Below are 20,279 nucleotides of genomic sequence, written 5' to 3'. Positions count from 1 at the left end.
TATAGAAAACTTTACACTCCAACATAATGACATAATGGTCAGTTTTGATGTCTCCTCCCCATTCACGAATGTCCCCCTCAAAGAAACCTTAGAGCTAATCCAAGCTAAATTTCCTCCCGATATCTCAGCCCTATTTCAGTTTACAATGAACTCAGGCTATTTCGTTTGGCAGGAAAAATTCTACAAACAGATAGAGGGGACAGCCATGGGTTCACCACTTTCCCCACCCTTGGCCAACTTCTTCATGGAGACATTTGAAGAGAAAGCCTTAAACTCAGCCCCACAAAAACCTACCATATGGCTTCGCTACGTTGATGATGTTTTCGCTATTTGGCCACATGGCCTGGATTCACTCCTCTCCTTCCTAACACACTTGAACAACCAACACCCTAGAATCAAATTCACCCTGGAAAAAGAGGAAAACAATAACCTCCCCTTCCTAGACACACTAGTCACCCGCCAACCTGATGGAACCTTGGTTTTCTCAGTTTATAGAAAACCCACCCATACAGGCAGATACATTCACCAACAATCCCCCCCCCCTCACAACAATATGGAGTTATTAAAACATTATTCAACAGGACAAAAATAATCTGTTCTAATGATCAAGCCCTAACCACTGAACTAAATCACATCCGTGACACTTTCTCAGCCAACGGCTACCCCCTCCAAAAAATACTTAACCCAGTTATCCACAACCCACCACCCCCTCCCCTTCACAAAAAAGATTACTCTAAATCCATCACCATTCCCTACATCCGAGGCACCTCGGAAAAAATCAATAAAATCTCTAAAAAACATGACTTGACCACTTGTTACAGACCACATAGAAAACTGGCATCCCTTATCCGCTCCACCAAAGACCAACCACTTCCCCTAGACCTACCTAGTGTATACCAGGTCCCTTGCAGCTGTAAACTGTCCTACTTTGGCCAAACAGGCAGGACAGCAAATATCAGAATCTCAGAACACAAGGATTACATCCGATTTCACCAGTACAGCCACTCTGGGCTTGCAGACCACGCTCTGGATACTCGCCACAAAATAAGATGGAAGAAAGCCACTGTAATACACCGCAGCAAGTTCAAGTATGAAAGACTATTCATGGAATCAGCCTCGGCCCTTAGGAACATGCCAAACCTCAACAAATTTGGATGCATGAGACTGCCCCAAATTTGGGAAACTTTTATCAGAAGAACTTCAGCCCAAAGGCCAAGAACTACCAATATAGCCTGCCAGGGGGCACCATCAGGACTTTAGGAAAACGCTAGCTTCCTAGCTTCAGTCTCATTTGCTGTTATTAGTACTTGTATGCACGTGTCTTTGTAGTAAGTTCCCAAGAAGATGGCAACGTGACGTTCGCCGAAATATCGGAAAGTATATATTAAAGTTTATTTAATCTATATTTCTAGTATACGCTGTCAATTCCTTAAATATTAGTTATCATGTTTAACCAGCGTATAAGCTTCTCAACAAGAATAATAGTCCGTATCATTAACAATATGCTAAGAAATAGAAGATTTATAGTGGTCATAGGTAATAAAACTAGCAGCGAAAGGAACTTAAATAATGGATTGCCACAGTGATCTCTTTTATCTCTCTTATTATTCAGTTTGTATATATCTGATCTTCCCATCATTACATCAAGGAAATTTTATTATGCTGATGATATAGTGATAATTATACAGCATAAGTCGTACAGAAGAAATTCTAAAAGCTGATTTAACTATACTGAATGAATATTTTAAAAGATGGAGACTTTGTTTAAATAGGGACAAAACAATTAATATCTTGTTTTCATCTAAATAATAACCTGGCAAATGTGGAACTAAATATTGAATTTGAACAACACTACTTCCATATAATAAATTCCTTAAGTACTTGGGAGTCATACTTGACTGCTCTCTCACTTTCAGATAACATCTTTCAAACTTGGCATACAAACTAAGGACATGTAATAATATCCTACAGAGACTCTGTGGCACTACGTGGGGTTCAAGAGCCTCTACCCTTCGGACAACAGCCCTTGCTCTGGTATTCTCAATTGCTGAATACTGTGCTCCTGTGTGGCTAAATAGCCCTCACACAAGGATTATCAATTCTCAATTGAATAATACCTTGAGACTAATTACAGACTCTATGAGATCAACTCCAACTTATTGGTTACCTCTTTTAGCAGGCATTATTCCAACAGAATTAAGCAGATTGAATTCTCTAGTCCATGAATTTAAAAAAATTTCTGGTAATCCAAATCTACCTATTCATCAGAATCTCCTAATTCTTAACATCGACAGATTCAAATCTCGCCATCCATCACTACGTGCAGCAGAAGAACTAGTCCTAAATAACTTTAATCCTTTATTAAAATGGGAGAAAATATGGAAAGAAAATTCAAATGAACATTTGCATAATATCTCTAAAGGTGATCAAATCATAAACAGGATTGGATCTACCTCGCAAAATCTGGATAGTATTAAATAGGATTCGGACAAACTATGGTCTATGTGGAGATACTCTCTACAAATGGAACGGGAAATCACCTCCAGTATGTGATTATGGTGCTGCATGACAGACTATGCAACATATTGTAAAAGAATGCACCTTACGTGTTTATCAGAATGACTGGAATGACTTTTTACTCTGGAATGACTCTTGAAGCTGTGTCCTGGATTACAAATTTAGATCTGAATTTATAACGTTATATATACTTTTTTATTATAACATATTAAGACTTTTATTTTAATTTTTTAATTCCTTGGATTAGATCTATGTTTTTCTTTAAAGTTTTTAACTTAAAATATTTTAAACTCTTCAACCCTATTAATATATAATGACATCATGTTTCTCTCTCTTTTAACATCATGTTTTTTTGCTATGAGCTATGTATGTATATATTCCAGTGCCAGAGAAGTGCATATATGGTTACATGGTGTCATTCTGTGATTCAGTTAGCATGCTAAACCATTCAAGGATTGGTTAATTGAGGGTTTAGTTATTTGAAAATTGGATAATAAGCTGATGTTCCTATAATTCTTCATAAAATCAATTAAATGACTAAATAGAAAACGTGACAGGACACACCTCTGTCGTGCTTTGGTTGTTGTTTTAAAACCATCCACTATATATGCTTTATCAACTTTAATACAAGTGAGAGAAAGAGTGTGGAAGAAGAGATAGAAAGATGAGAGAAAGGAGGGAGAGTGGGAGAGAAAGAGAGAGAAAGCTGTAAGAATTGAGGATGCAAGTGAGAGAATGAATGAATCTGTTCGGAGCATCATGTATGGAGATTTGATGATTTGTGGTGTGCAGAGTAGAGTGCCAGAGGACTGCATGCCTGGTGGCATGATAGCGAGTGTGACACTGGCAGTGAAGAGGGGATGAAAATGTGAAGGAGATGATAGTAATGGTTTTATGTATAACCTGAGAGGTAGTGTGAATCTTGCAATACGAGATTTGAGGTTGATGTTAGAGATACTGCAGCAGAAATGTGTCTGAAGAAAGATAGTGAGTGTTGCCCCAGTATGATAATGCAGAGTGGAAGAGAAGAAGGATAATAATGAATAAGATGGTAGCGAGAATGTGTAAGAAAAGTGGTCTGGAATATGTGGATGTGTGGAGTATGTTTGAGGATAGAAGAGAGTTATATGCAAGAGATGGATTGCACTTCAATGCAGAGGGGCACAGGCATTTGGAGAGACTGTTGCTTCTGGCAAGTGAGTATATCAGAGCAGGGAAACTAGAATTGCACAGGTGGTAGGGATGACCTCATGTAGCTTGAGAAATGTGAGGGTGTACACTGTATTGCAGAGCCAGGTGAAGTATGAGGGGAGTAATAATGGCTATAAGAATACTAGCAGTGCACTGGTTTTTCTGTATACAAATGCTAGGAGCATTAAAAATAAAAGTAATCTGTTTGTGGTATTGATTGACTCAGCCTCTCCAAAGGTTGTTGGTATCAGTGAAACTTGGTTAACTGAGCAGGATGTTCTAACAGATAGAAATCAAAGGTTATAGCATATTTCAACAGGATAGGGAAGATAAACGTGGTGGTGAAGTGCTACTCATGATAAGAGATGAATTGTGCCCTCTCAGGATGGAGAATCACAGTGGAGATAACACAAATGTCTTTAAGAGTATATGGTGTGATATATTTTTATATGACAAGATATCTAGTGCGATGTTGCTACAGACTAGGGAATATAACTGGTGATGAGCAGGAAATGTTTCAGAAAATTAGTTTGGCAAGTGAAAAGTGAGTCATCATTATGGGGGACTTCAACTATAGTGATATAAACTGGCAAAGGAGACAGCATGTAGCAATAAGGGAACTGAATTTTTGGATTTCATGAGGGACAAAACTATCTTAGGTAGTACGTGGTAGAGGGAACATGAGGATCAAGAGCTTTGGATTTGGTCATAGCATCAGTTTTGTGACTGAGATATCATACTTGCTCCCATTAGTGAGAGTTTCCATGGAGTCATGACTTGGAGGATGAATAGGCATGTGGAGGTATCAAAACAGAAAGAATTTATGTGGAATTATAAGGCTTAGAAACCAGCTTACAGCAGTGCAATTGGTGAAAGAATGTGAAGGAAGAGGGATGGGGGGTAATTAGTGCATGGGAGATGCTTAACCCAGCATTAGTAAGGTGGGGTGTCACAGACCCCAAAGATATAGAAAGAAATAACTGTGACACCCCGCCTTACTAATGCCAGGTTAATAAAAAGTTGTTGACAGCAGGCAGATTGTATATCTTGAGTGAAGAAGATAAAGCAATTTGGAGTCAAATTGAGGACAAGAGAAATAAGAGGAGAATTGCAGAAGAAAAGGAGATTATGGAAGACATATAAAGAGACAGGAGAGGAACAGGTTCATGAGGAATATAGGGCTCAGACTAGGAAAGTGACTAGTATTGTAAGGGGGAGAAAAATTAGAATATGAGAGGAGAATCCCAAGGAGTTTTTTTGCTATGTGGTAAGTAAGAGTAAAAATTATAGTGGATGTATTATCATGCTAGATGGAGACAGGAATCAGGTGACCAAAGCAGATGACATAGTTGAAATATTTAATGATCACTTTATTAGTGTTTATCCCTGGTACAACAGGCTGTATTCCTAGAAGGATAATGAGTAATGAAACGTTAGAAGTGATGTATTCCGAATACGGAGTACGCTAAATGTTAATAAGGCAGGCCCTAGACGAAATTTCACCATGTGTTTTATGGGAATGTGCCATTAGCTTGGCTGTTTAATAAAAGTCTTGCAATGGGACAGGTTCCTAGAGAGGGTGGAAGGAGGGTAAGATAGTATATCCATTGCATAAGGATACCAGTAGCATCGAGGTATCAAACTATAGGCCTGTTTGTATTTCTTCTGTAGTTCTTAAGATTTTGGAGAAATTGCTAAGAACTTGTATATAGAATTGGGTAGATGAGGGCAATATTATTTATGCAGGCCAGCATGGATTTGTTAAAGGGCGCTCTTGTTTTAGTAATTTGGTAACCTTTTACAATAGAGTAACAATAGCAATAGATGAGTGCAAGGCATCCCTGGAATTTTTTTTTTTTTTTTTATTTTCCCAAGGCATTTCACAGGGTGCCACATGACAAGTTGATTTTTAAGTTACATTATATGGGTTTGGATATCAGGTTAGTGGATTGCATTCGTTATTGGCTCTCTGGTAGATATCAGAAAGTTGTATATGGGAGAACAATATCACCAAGTAGGAAGGTTATATCTGGGAACCACAGATGGGATACTTCATAATCATTTGTTAAGATTATAATGGAAGAATTGGAGGAAACAAGGGATCTTTTGGTTATTGTGGATAGAGATTTGAAGTTCCAAGGACATATTGCAAAGGTTGTGAAGACATCTCAGAGAATTGCTGCAGTACTGAGGAGGACATTAACTACAACCGATAAAAATGTGGTGGTCCCATTGTATACAGCTTTGATCAGACCGCATCTGGATTTCTCTGCTGAGATCTAGTTACCAGGATTTGAAGAGGATTATTATTATTATTATTATTACCCCAAGACCTCATGGAGTCAAAGACTCATCTGGGAGGTCCCTTTATCACACACACACACACACATCTCATCACACCGTGTCTTAAACACACTCAAACTCCTTGCATACATCACACTCTCAGGCAAAGCATTCCAATCATCCACAACTCTGCATGAAAAAAACCTGCCTCTCACTCCCCTACTCACACCTCTTTATACAGTTTCCAGGGATGACCTCTGGTTCTCCCCTGATCTCCCACTATTCTCTGTATAACTTCTCCACCATTGATCCTATAATCTCCCCTCTTCCTCCTGTCCACCAGACTCTGCAAATTACATCTTCTCAATCTTTCCTCATACTCGACATTCCAGGTCAGAAACTACCTTAGTCAGTCACCTTTGGACCCTTTTCAACATCTCTTCATCCTTCTGAAAACCAGGTGACCAAAATCTGGGCACAATAGTCCATGTGTTGCCTAATCAAAGCCTTATACAACGGAACAAGAATCTCCCTACTTCTACACGTCAGTATCCTCCGCATCATTCCCAGAAGCCTTTGTGTTGTCTTCACAATTTTGGCGATGTGTCCCCTAAATTTTAGATCCTTATCCACTATCACCCCCAGATCTCTTATTTCTTCTATCACCAACAATATATTCTCACCAAGCATAAATTTTGCATCCCATCTTTGTTTTCCAAATTTTAAAACCTTACATTTTGCAACATTATACTCATATCCCCATTTCTGTGCCCAATCACTCGATTTATTCAGGTCTACTTGTAAGGCCACAACATCTTCACTACTCTCTATGTTTCGTCCCAACTTTGCATCATCTGCAAACAACTGAATATCTCCATCCAAATCTTTGCCAATATCATTAATATACAAGTTAAACAGTAATGGCCCTAAAACAGACCCCTGAGGCACTCCAGTAGTGACTTTCCTTTTCCTTGATATCGCACCCCCATACACAACTTGTTGATACCTATCAGATAGCCATTCTCCAATCCAATGCACTAATCCATTAGAAATATATACACGTTTACACAAGAATAATGTTTAATTTGCAAAATATTTCTAATCATTATGTCACAAGTATCGTTAAAAAATCAATGCACTAATCTAATATCCAACCCCATCTGCTCTAGTTTGACTGTCAACTTATCATGAGGTCCTCTACCAAAAGCCTTTGCGAAATCCAAGTATATTACTGTGTATCCTTCTCCTCTGTCAAAGGAAGCAGCCACTTTATTGTAATTAGTAAGTAGATTACTAAAACATGACCTCCCTTTAGCAAATCCATGCTGTCCATCAAAGATAATACCATTGCTGTCAACCCAACTCTGGATCCTAGTTCTCACAAACTTCTCCAACAACTTAACCACAACACCTGACACACAGATAGGCCTATAGTTTGATGCTTGAGTTCGATCACCTCCTTTATGAAGTGGCACAATCTTGCCCTCCTTCCACTCATTAGGAACTTGACCAAGTGCAAGACTCGTATTAAAAACATATGTCAAGGCAGGTGTCAACTCTCTGGCACATTCCTTCAGAATACGCGATGATATATTATCAAGTCCCACAGCCTTATTACATCTAGTTTACTCAACTCGCCAAACACCTCTTGCTCACTTACAGTCAGTCTCTCCTCCCCATCATCAACTGCTCTCAATCTCTCCATGAAGTCACATTCACAATATTGAAAGATCTTTATGAACTGCTCATTAAGAATCTCCACCACACATTCTGCAACGGCTGTCTGTATACCATTTTCTCCAATCAATATCATCCTTCCATAATCATTCTTTCTTTTGCTGGCTACATATCGAAAGAACTCCTTAGGATTCTTTTTGGCTTCATTAGCTAACTGCTGTTCATACCTCTCTTTAGCTACTCTCACTAACCAAGTCACTCTCCTTGGCTGGTCTTTGTAGACCTCATGAAATTGGTTACTTCACTTCTCTTATGCTGCCTCCACAATGCCCTTTTTCTCTGTATCACATGCTTAATCTCTTTATTCATCCATCTCACATCTACCTTATTTAACATTCTCACCCTTGGAATACATTTAGACATTGCATCTACTAGATAGTTTTTGAAAATCCCTCAAGCTGTATTGAACTCTTTTCCAGGCTAACTCCTCATTCCACGCTACACCCACATTGCTGGCAACCACCCAGGTCACTCTCACCAATTGGTGGATGATTTGACATCTCATTTATAATTACATCCTCTGATGAGATGACCAAATCCAAGGCCCTTAATCCTCGTGTGCCCTGTGTGACATACTGTCTGAGGTAGTTATCCCTCAAAAACTCAAGAAACTCATTTTCTTTACTTCCAGTTGCTATCTTATCATTCCAGTCTATATTGCCATAATTAAAATCACCCATAATGATCACCCTTTTCTTATTTGCTTGTCTAATTTGACTATACATTTCACTATCACCACCATCCACATTACCTGGTATATAACAACATCCTACCAAGTATTTGATTCCATTCACCTCTATCTCACACCATACTGCCTCAAAACTACTGGCACTATTTTCGTCTTGCATCTGTACTTTGTATGGACATAACTCTTTCTCTATCATCAATAGAACTCCCCCCTCCCTTTTTACCCCTTCTATCCTCACAAAACCTTGGAGAGAGTGCAAGGTAGATAACAAAAATGATATCAGGACTGTCCACTGTTGATTATGAGAACAATCTGAGAGCATGCAGACTGCAGAGTTCAGTAAAAGTACAAGATGTTTTTTGCATGGAGAGTGGTAGAAGCATGCCATGTGTTACATTGCCTGAGAGGTTGTGAACACGTAGACAGTGAATGAGTTTAAGGAGTGGTGTGATGATAGTATTTGAGTTGACCTCCCACACCGAGTCTTGTGATACGGAATACTAAGGCAACTGATGTGAAGTCATTAGCCTCTATATACAAGTATTCCAGTCGTGAAGTGAACAAGTGCAAAATTTGTTTGCTTACAGTTGGATAAAGGATGAAACCAACAATATAATTTTCTGGCATCTTTAATTTATACTATAACCAGGTGAAAAAACTTTCAATATCTAATAGGCTGCTCTCACCAATTATATCATTTCTTATCTACTAAGCTCTGCAGACCACATTCTCTTAATCTACTCCCATATTCAAAATTCCAGAGTTTTGAGACTTAATTACTCACCTTTGCATTCTTACTAATGTTTCCTTGTTGTCCATGTAACCAGATCTGTGAACAAAAATAGAAATGTGTGTATACAAATCTGTCCATGCTGCAGTATTGTCATATCATCTTGAAGAGATGCTTCTAGTAGTAAGACTTATTTTGAAGGGATTTGAAGAGATGCACTACACTACATTAAATGCTTAAAGGAAGGTATTCATGCTTGAATACTTTCATTCAAGTCTTGTATGATGTCAGTAGTTACCCAAAACCATCATCTCTAGCATTTCCCTTGTTACCATTTTTATGGTTACTGCTCCTCATAGCACAAATTTTTAACATCTAGTAAACAGTTGTACCTATACTCCTATTCAAAACAGCTGTCTTGTCTATCTTCCTTAACTTTGGGTAATGATAAATCTAGCCCTTTTCCTATATAAAAAACACAATCTTGCCATTCCTGAAGGAACGACAAGATTGTCTTATTATATTATTGAAAGCTTTTTTACTTGGTTATAATTATTATTATTATTATTTGACACCTCCAAGGAGTCCGAGAACTCATCAAGAGAGAGAGCAGCTGCTCTATAGCTCCATCTCCACCATTCAATCATCAACTGACTGCAGCTACACCAACACCATCTACTGCTGACCACTACTGATATTTCCACAGACAATCACAAACATCCATGCCCACAGCAGGATTCGAACCTGCAGCTTTTGGCTGGAGAGCGGATATGCAATCCACTTGGCTAACCAGGCCGGCAAAAACACCTAAGCAAATAAATTAAATGAAACATGCCAAGAAATTGTATTCTTGATTAATCCTTTATACAAGTGTAAGCAAACAAAGTTTGCACACAGAATATCTTCATGACTAGGCTACTTGTATATAAAGGTTAATGACTTCACATTAATTGCCTTAGTATATTTCCCATATACAAGTAGTGAAAAGGTATAATACCTTATTATTAAAATACTCTGGATTACAGCTGGTTGTTGAAAGTTTTTTCACTTGTTTATAAATTAAATTAAAGGTGCCAAGGATTTGTATTCTTGATTAATCTTTTATCCAAACCTAAGCAAAAAAATTTACATGTGAAGTATCTTCACGACTCCTCCATGTCAGGTGTGTATGATGCTATGCATCATACACACCTGAAAGGATGTGTGCTTTGCAATATGAAATACTAAGGCAATTAATATGAAGTCATTAGCCTTTATGTACAATTGCCTAGTCATGAAGATACCTTCATCCACAAACTTCTTTGCTTATGCTTGGATAAAGGATTAATCAAGATTATTATTTTTTTGGCATCTTTAATTTATCATCTTATGTGTTGTCCAGGTCATTTCACAACTAACAGAAAAATGCAGAGAATACCGAATCCATCTATGTTTCCTGTTTATTGATTTTAAAAAAGCATTTGATACCATAGAACACAATGCAGCCATCAGTGCCTTACTGGAAATAAATGTGGATCCTGCTTATATCCATATGATAAAAGAAATTAACAAAAATCAGCCCACGCAAATAACCCTATTTGATCAACCTATAAATATAGATATAAAGAGAAGGGTCTGCCAAGGCGATGTGATCTCCTCGAATCTATTTACCAGCACTTTAGAATACATTCTGAAAAAAATAGACCTAAACGGAGGAATAAGCATAGATGGTAAAAAGCTACAAATTCTTATGTTTTCCAATGATCCAGTAACCCAAAAGACATAGAAGAAATGGGTGAAAAAGTATACACAAACAGCAGTAAGATAGAAATGAATCTAGAAAAAACAAAATGGATCAAAAACATCTACACAAGTGACAGTCATCTATGTATTGATAACATCCCTATAGAACAAGTTGACTCGTGCAAGTACTTAGGACAAACAATAAAAATGAATAACGATTTATCTGAAGAACTAGAAAAAAGAAAGAAAGCTGCATGGCTATCATTCAAGAGACTAAAAGAAACACTTACTGATCCAAATCTTGACATCTCTCCGAGGGCAAAACTATTTAATAGTGATATTCTACCATCACTCACATATGGATCAGAAACATGGAACACGACAAGAAAAGAAGAAGAGACTCTCAGAATAACTCAGCGTGCAATAAAACGCAGGATTTGTAACATCAGCAGAATGGAACATATTAGAAACATGGAACTAAGAAAGAGATCAGGTGTAAAAGATGTGGTAACTGCAGTATATGAAAGCAAGATGAGATGGGCAAGGTCACATAGCCAGACTCAGGGATAACAGATGGACATATAGAATACTCAACTGGCAACCAAGAATAAAGAGAAAACTAGGAAGACCACCTACAAGATGGGAAGATCCACTAGTGAAATCTATGGGTATAACATGGAAGAGAGAGGCTCAAGATCGAGATTGCTGGAGGCATCTTTGTGACCTGCACTCATGGAGAAATCCTGAGTGAAACACAGGTCCATCGAGGTAATCAAGGTAATGTGTTGTCATTTCTGAAAAAATAGTTATTCTAATTGCTGTAATTAAATTTTAATTTTTCTTGGAGATTTCTTGAACAGACACCAATTCATTTCATGATTTGTGCAGCTATTTCGACCTTATTTATTGGAGTTTACAAGTTCTAACACTGAAAATAATGTCCATAATAATAGATATAAGCTTTGTGTTTATTATTATTATTATTATTAAGAGAGACCTCCAGGGAGTCAAGAACTCATTAAGGGAGGCTATATTATTCGTACCAGCTGTCATACCTGTTCTTGACACTTTCTCCCATGCACTACTCTATGAGAGAAAATTCTAGCCCTTACCCTTCTTGACAGCATTCATTCTCAACTTCCAAGGATGATCTTGCATCATTTTCCTCTCCATAAAATGAAAAGTTCCATGTACTGAAATTCTGTATAACCCTTTCAGAAGTTTGTCTCAATCATATCACCCCCTCTTTCTCCTGTTTTCTAGTGTCTGCAATCTACAAATTCACAGTCTGTCTTCATAATTGGTATTCCACAATCCTGATATCATTTTTGATATGTCTTTTGCACTCTCTCTACTGTATCAGAATCACCATGGAAACCAGGAGAAGATAAAAAAAACATTTGTAACAATTAACTTGCACGGAGTTCTTCAAAGAGAAAAAAATGTAATGCAAATTTCTTCTGCAGACATGTTTTACATGCAGAAGGCAAAATATTCCTTTTCAGAGAGAAAAATAAAATAAAAAGTTGGGAAGAAAACAGTCCAGGATGTAAATATTGTTTTGGAACATGTCCCAAAAATTGGGAATGAATAGTTACCTTAGTTTAAATTAATATTCTGCTGTACCAAACATAAGCTGTCAGCAACAAGAACTAAAAACTAGATTTTGTTTAGGGCTTCTTTAAAGACACACAGACATTGACAACAAAAATCCCTTTTTTCCCCTCTTATTTTTATTATTAATCCTCATAATAACCTGAAAGTAGTGTTAATTTATTACATTGGTAAACTTTTTTTTTTTAAATCTGTCTTTACATACCTGTTCTGAACAGATTTGCTAATGGATCACATTGTGATATCATTCAGAGGCTGCTTAATCGAAGCAAGTTATCTGTACAGATTTAAAATATTAATTTGCATGTCTTTGGGCAGATTGGATGAACAGTAACTATGATGGCAGTTGCTTTTAAACTGAAACACAGAATTAGCTTTGCAATAGATATTATTATTATGATGTGACACCTCAAGGGAGTCGAAAGATTCATCGAGGGAGAGTGTGCCAACAGCATTGAACGATTGAACCCTTCCAACTACTAACCGTGCTCAAACTTGCTTAACTTTTTGCGTGAGCCATTAGTAGCAGAGGTTCTACCAATCAACCAACCTTTGCTGACATATCTATTAATTTCAAGTTATGCACATATTTTTAGTAATTTCTATATTTTTTGACAAACTGTATTCTTTATAAATATCTTATTATCTAAAGCCATATGATAATTTTATATTACAGTGGCCTAGAACTTTAGAAGGATTTACTCAACCCATAGCAGACATCAATGGACACTTTCTACCTGACGTGAAAAAACCAAAGTTTGAAGAATGGAGTGACTTCCAAGGTACTTGGGGTAAAGATTTTGTTCAACCAGGTTAGTTTTTTAATACTACTATATTTGTTATACTGAAATTATGATTAGTTATATTTCCTGCTAGTACCAAGTACAAGCCAACTTTTCTTCCTTATCCTTGTTCAGTTTACTTTGGAGGATTATTAGTAATAGTGCTCATGATGTGGCTCTTCAAGGAATGTTTTAACAAGCTAGAAAGAGTGGCAAATGAATGGGGGAGAGAATTTCAGTTTAGCACAGCTAAATGTAAGGTTTTGAAATTTGTGATACATAAATGGAAGCTGCACTCTTTTTGTGGAGCAGTACTGGAAAAAGTGGAGAAAGAAAGAGAAGGAATTGTGAGGCTATGGTAGATAGAAGTCTGAAGTTTAGAGGATATATTGCAAAGATCATGAAGTAAGCTGAGGACTACTGCAGTACTAAGAATGGCATTGACCAGCAGAGATGAGGGTATTAGTTCTGTTGTATAATGTCCTGATCAAATAATATCTGGATTGCTGTGCTCAGAGCTGAATGGGATTTGAAGGTCACGAAGTAACTTTGGAGAGGGTACAGAGGAAGATAACAAAAACAATATCAGGATTGCAGAATGTTGGATATAAGAAAAGACTAAGAGTACATAATCTGCAGAGTCTTGTGGATGGAAAGTGAAGGTGGTAATAAAATTGAGATATTTAAGCAGCTGAAAGGTAGAGCTTCCATAGCTCTGTCAGTATAGATGAAGCCCTTTGGTCGGAAAGACCTGGGTTCAGTTCCCATCTATGATGTGAGGAATCTTTATATGATCTTTTTCGGCTAAAGGTGAGTTAGCCGGTCTCATACGAGTAAATCGGGTTTTTCATCACTCATAACAGGCAAACTGGCCCATGAACACACACACACAGCTTTCATAAAATACATTCTTAATCCCTCATTAGGAGGGCTCAACCAGTCCTAAGGAACAGATGAGGAACGGGGGAAAACCAATATGAGTAAATAAATAAGCTGAAATGTATTTATTTACCAAATCGACACTGGGTAGATTTTTAAACGATAGAATGAGGAAAAGGAACAAGACCAAGAGGCCACTCTGAAAATTGCAAAAGGAAGTAGTGAGAGGATGAGAATTAGGCTTTTCTGTATGGAGGGTAGTAGGGGCAAGGAATGCTTTTCCTAAGATAATGAGGGTGCAAGACAGTGAACGATTTAAAGAAGTGGTATGATAGCTTTTATATTATCTAAAGCAGACCTTTCATGATGAGTTTGTTGACTCCATGGAGGTATTAAATTATAATTTAACACTTTTATTAAGTTAAGATTCCTGTGGAATCATAAAACTCATTGCAGAAAATATTTTTTTTTTTTTTGTTTGAACAGTATATTATATTTGATGTGAATTTATAGTCTTATTTTCATCCATATTTTACCCAGTGTATTAAATTTATCCAGTGTATTAAATGAGTATTAAAAAATCCAAATTTGCATGCAAAATAACTTAACGACTTGTTTTTTTGTACACTAAAATAACTTTCATAGTTTCTTTGTTAAAAGACACCCAACGTATCCACCATACAAATGCATGTGTGAAGTTGTAAAAAGTTTTGTTTCCTTATACTACGGTGAAAAACAAGAATATCAAGTATAATATAGTATGCTCACATCTCATAAACTAAAAACTCATAAACTGCTTTCCTGGTTGTTATCTAATTTTCCTGCTCTAGGAAAGTTAGGTTGCTATATAATAACTAAGATGAAAAGATTGAACTAAGATTAAAAAGATGGTGTCCAATAAGAAGCGTATGTCAGCGGCTCACAGAACTTCTCTACGAAAGTCTGTCTCTGAGTTGGATTTTTCGAAGTGGATGCATTGCGGGAACTGTTATATATATGCATTGAGGAATAAGAAGGATCTATGGACTATTTGGCTAAATGAGAAAAAAGAAAACGTCGATGTATGTGAGAAGGGTTGGGACAGGCCGGATCAATTAGGCATGGAAACAGACATCAGGACTGTAGCGGATGAACTTTGGCAAGAGTTCGGAAAAATGAAAAGTGACCTTCATCTTTTGCAAGAGGAATTGGAAATGCTCAGTAATGGGATTCTGGAAATTAAAACCGAGTTAGATTGGTTGAATAGAGAGATTAGGTCTATGGAGATTACGTTAGTGGAAGTAACTACAACAGGATTAAGTATGGGAGAGTCTTTGGTGATTGATGAAGAAATAAATAGTATGGGAGTGATTGGGAGTCAACAGAATGAAAGCACAAGAGTTCTAGAAGAAACGAGATGCTGTGGGAGTGAGGAAGTAAGTAAAAGAGCATTGAGTAATGAAACTGGGAGAGTCATGCTGAATAGCGTAGAAAATGAGGCCGTGAGTGATTCTTGTTTGGACTTGAATGACGTTATGAGTGGTAAAATATATGGTGATTCTATGATTAAGGTATGGAGAGCAGTATGCCTGAGGAGTGCTTAGCTGGTGGAACAATAGAGAGAGGGCATGATGCAGAAAAGATGATAGTTATGGTGGGTACAAATGACCTGAGTGGTAATATAAATCGAGTAGCAAAAGATTTAAGAACACTGTTAGATATTGTGAAGAAGAAAAATGTCAATGGGAGGATAGCGTGTGTGCTGCCTCATTTTGACAATTATGAATTAAGCAGATGAGCGATGATAATGATTGATATGATTGCAAGAATGTGCAAAAAAAGAGGTCTGGAGTATGTTTGAAGCAAAAGACAGCTGTATACAAGAGATGGGTTGCATCTGAACATGGACAGTATTAAGCGATTGATTACTGTTTTCTGAACAAGTTAAAGTGGGCAGGGAAACTAAAATTGAAAAGGTTGAGTGTAAGAGGGAGAAACTTAAGCAGTGATTGTATAATTTATTTGCAAAATAAATTGCAGAATAGAGGGGATAAAAATTGGCATGGGAATACTGAAATTAGTGATATCTTTATCAGTTCTAAAGTGGGTACAAGAACTAAAGGAAATCTGCAATTTTTGTATACAAATGCAAGAAGCATTCGAAATAAGAGGAAATTATTTTTGGCATTAGTCAGTGCAATCTCATCAAAAATTGTAGGCATTAGTGAAACTTGGCTGTCAGCAGAAGATGTGGTCACTGGAATTGAATGTGATGGATACAGTATTTTCAGGAAGGATAGAGAAGATAGAATGGGGGGAGGAGTACTGTTGATGATAGCTGATGAGTTGCAGCCAAAGAAAGTAGTAATCAAGATGATAGACATTTGAATGATAGTACATTTGTGGCAGTCTGGTGTGAAATAGTGACCAACGCAACCAAATATATAGTTGGCTGCTGCTATAGGCCAGGGGTATAGGGAATGATATTGAATTCATGCATTGGCAAATTAGTGCAATGAGTACAGGGTTAGTGATTATTATGGGGAATTTTAATTATGGTGATATCAATTGGAAGGAGGAAATATCACGTGGCAAAAAGGAAATGGAATTCATACATCTTCTATGAGATAATTACTCGAAACAGCACATAACTGAGGGGACACGTGGTGTGAGAGTGTTGGACCTAGTCATTGGTTCAGTGGATGTATGCATAAATAAGGTATCCACATTACCTCCAATTGGTGAGAACGATCATGTGGTATTGACTTAGGAAGTTGCAAAATTTGTGGATTTCTCACTTAAGAAGGGGTATATATGGAACTACAGGTTAGGCAATTGTAACAAGCTTCGGAGTGAGCTTGCAGCAGTCCCATGGTAGAACATATTGCAGGAGCAAGATGTTAGCAGTGCATGGGATAAAATCAGTGGGTATCTGAGGAAGGCAATAATCAGATTGTGTCCCCATGGTCAGGAAGACAAACAAAGTAGGTGTTAAATGGATGAGTAGTGGTATCAAGCTTGATCTGCAAAAAAAAAAAGATGTTATGGAGAATTTACAAGGAGAAAGTCGATCAGTACACCCATGAGCAGTACAAGGCTGAAGCTAGGAAGATTACCAGCATAGTAAGAAAAGCTAAATCAGATTATGAGAAGTCCTTAGCCAAGGAGATCAAGGGTAATCCCAAAGAGTTCTTCTGCTATGTGGCAAGTAAAAGGAAGAATGACTTCGGAAGGATAACCTTAGTGGGTGCCGATGGAATTTAGGTGACCAATTCAGATGTAATAGTAGAGTTACTGAGTGATCACTTTTCAAAAGTCTATCACCCAAGTGAGAATATCTCTGTACCTGTAGCAATAACTAATGTGAGAATTGAAGATAAGAAATCAGAGATACTTAGTATATTGCAAAATTTAAATGTGAACACTGCTGTAGGTTTAGATGAAATATCAGCCAGGGTGTTGCGTGAATGTGCAAAGGAATTGTCAATGCCTCTTACTTGGTTATTTAACTTAAGTTTGAACTCTGGTATGATCCCTAGGGAGTGGAATTAACTGTATGGCCTGTAATTAACTGCTGTAGTTAATTACAGACCAATCATCATCTCGGGAGTGGTGGTAAAAGTTGGTTAAAAACAAAATTCAAGAATGGGTGGATCAGGATATGATACTCTATAGGGGCCAACATGGTTTTGTTAAAGGTCGATCCTGCCATAGCAATTTATTGACTTTTTATAATAGAATGACATCTGAGTTGGACAAAGGAAATGGCTACACAGTAGCGCTTCTGGATTTTGCTAAGGCTTTTCACAGGATACCCCATGGAATACTGTTGCGCAAATTGGAGATGGATACTAAGCTGGTGATATGGATAGGAGAATGGCTCAGGGAAAGAGATACCAGAAGGTGGTGTATGGAGGAGCAGATTTCAGGATAAGGCAGGTGACCAGTGGTGTGCCTCAGGGCTCTGTGCTTGGGCCATTGTTGTTTAATTTGTACATAAATGATATAGGAAATGGCTGAAAAGGAGATATCCAATTGTTTGCTGATGATGCAAAGTTGGGTAGTGCAATAAAAAATATCAAGCTGATGTTGAGAGTTTGCAGGATAATTTAAATAAGCTGGTGAAATGGATGTCAGTTCAGTGTGGAAAAGTGAAGTTATGCATTTTGGGATTAAAAGATTACCAGCTGTGTACTATAGTGATGGAACAGTACTCCAAGAGACTGATGAGGCTAGGGACTTGGGGGGAGGGATGTTGGTAGATACGGAGTGAAGTTTCAGGGGACACATTGCTAAGGTGTCCAAAATTAGACATAGGATTACTTGGTTATTAAGGAACACACTAATATCCAGAGATAAAGAGGTTATTATTCCCCTTTATAAAGCATTGATACTTCCACATTTGGATTACTGTGCTCAGGTCTGGTCACCTGGATCCCTTGGAGATGAGGAGGTTGTGGAAAGGGTTCAGAGGAGAGTGACTAAGTTGGTGAGTGATGTAAGAAATGCTCCCTACATTGATAGATTGAGAGCTTGTGGATCGCAGAGGTTTGTTGATAGGCAGAGAAGAGGGGATATGATAGAAACATTTAAATTACTGAAAGGTTTTTATAAGGTTGATGCAGGTGAAATGTTTCAGTTCAAGAGGTCATCCCTGGGAATTAAGCAAAAGTGTGGTTAACAAGGGTGTGAGAACAAGGTTTTTTTGCCTGGAGGGTGGTGAATGAGTGGAATGCATTGCCTGACTCAGTTGCGAGTTCTTCGTCTGTAAATGAATTCAAGAACAGATATATTGTTTTGATAGTTTGGTTCTCCCGCGATGATATCAGAAAATGGCAGCTATATCTGAACCTAGTAAAAATGTTTCCCCCCCCCTTTCATTTTATCATGACATCCTTCCCTTTCATCTTATCAGCAAATTTTGTATGGAGAAAGCAATATCCTATAACAGGAAAGTAACTAGTGGTGTGCCCTGAGGATTTCTTTTGTGTTTTTAATATCTGCTTAATGATATCAGGAAAGCTTTGAATAAGGATATGCAGAGATTTCAAAATTATGAAGAACTATAAGGAGTAGAAGAGAGCTCAAATGTGAGTGTAGGCTAGGAAGGTGACAAAAAAAATTACGTAGTATGAGAGGAGATTGGCTGGTCAGGCCAAGGTTATTTCAAGGGAATTTTTCTTCTAGCAAGAGAAAGAATAATTATGGCAGCAGAGTGATGGTTGCAAAGGAATTTTTGCAAAATTCCTTTGCAACCATTGCAAAAATAGTGGAATTATTGAATGAGCACTTTATCATAAATTAAAGATGCCAAGAAATTATATTCTTGGTTTAATAATGACTTCAATGAAGCCATTAGCTTCTATATACGAGTTGCTAAGTCCTGAAAATACTTCAGGCACAAACTTTGTTTGCTTACTATAAATTAAAGATACCAAGAAATTATAACTTGGTTTAATCCTTTATCTTAGTGTAAGCAAACAAGTTTGCACCTGAAGTATTTTCAGGACTGGGGCAACTCATATAAAGAAGCTAAGACTTCACATCATTTGTCTTAGTATCCCATAATGCAAAGCACATCTCCTTGCAGACATGTATAATGCTATGCATTATGGGAAGGGTCACTACCCATGACCTTTATTGAGGTCTCATTAGTGGGAGCCAGACCTAGAGGTGATACTAAGGTTGAAGTAATGCAGAAGTCATATTTTCATATACGAGTAGCCAAAAGTGTCACATCTTATTATTAAAATACTCTGGATTAGAGAAAGACGGAAGTTTTCCCACTTGGTTATATTATAAATTAAAGATACAAAGAAATTATATACTTGGTTTAATCCTTTTTTTTATCCTTGGTCTAATCTTTTTAAAATGGAAAAACCCTCCAACATCTTTATCTAAGCCAGAGTATTTTAATAATAAGGTGCAACACCTTTTGTCTACTTGTATATATGAAAATATGACTTCTGCATTACTTCAACATTAGTATCATCTCTGGGTCTGGCTCCCACTGATGAGACCTCAATAAAGGTCGAAACTAGTCTGGGTAGTGACCCTTCCCATAATGCATAGCATTATACATGTCTGCAAAGAAATATGTTTTGCATTATGGGATACTAAAGTGATGTGAAGTCTTAGCTTCTTTATACTAGTTGGC

General features: G+C 37.4%; 1 protein-coding gene across 1 annotated transcript in view; it reads left to right on the top strand.

The window, feature by feature from the left end:
- LOC150106747 (protein Flattop homolog) overlaps positions 1-20,279 on the top strand; it is a 64,691-nt gene that overhangs the window by 42,107 nt on the left and 2,305 nt on the right. The window contains exon 3 of the mRNA XM_090393467.1: positions 13,159-13,294. Within this exon, the coding sequence (XP_090249593.1) occupies positions 13,159-13,294 (136 nt within the window). The remainder of the gene's footprint in view (positions 1-13,158; positions 13,295-20,279) is intronic.

This window comes from Typopeltis vanoorti, chromosome 5, assembly GCF_054136105.1.
Source record: "Typopeltis vanoorti isolate ZY-2024b chromosome 5, IOZ_Tvanoo_1.0, whole genome shotgun sequence".
In the NCBI taxonomy this organism is placed as follows: Eukaryota; Metazoa; Arthropoda; class Arachnida; order Uropygi; family Thelyphonidae; genus Typopeltis; species Typopeltis vanoorti.
Note: the sequence above shows the minus strand (reverse complement) of the source record. Positions and strands in the feature narration are given on the sequence as shown.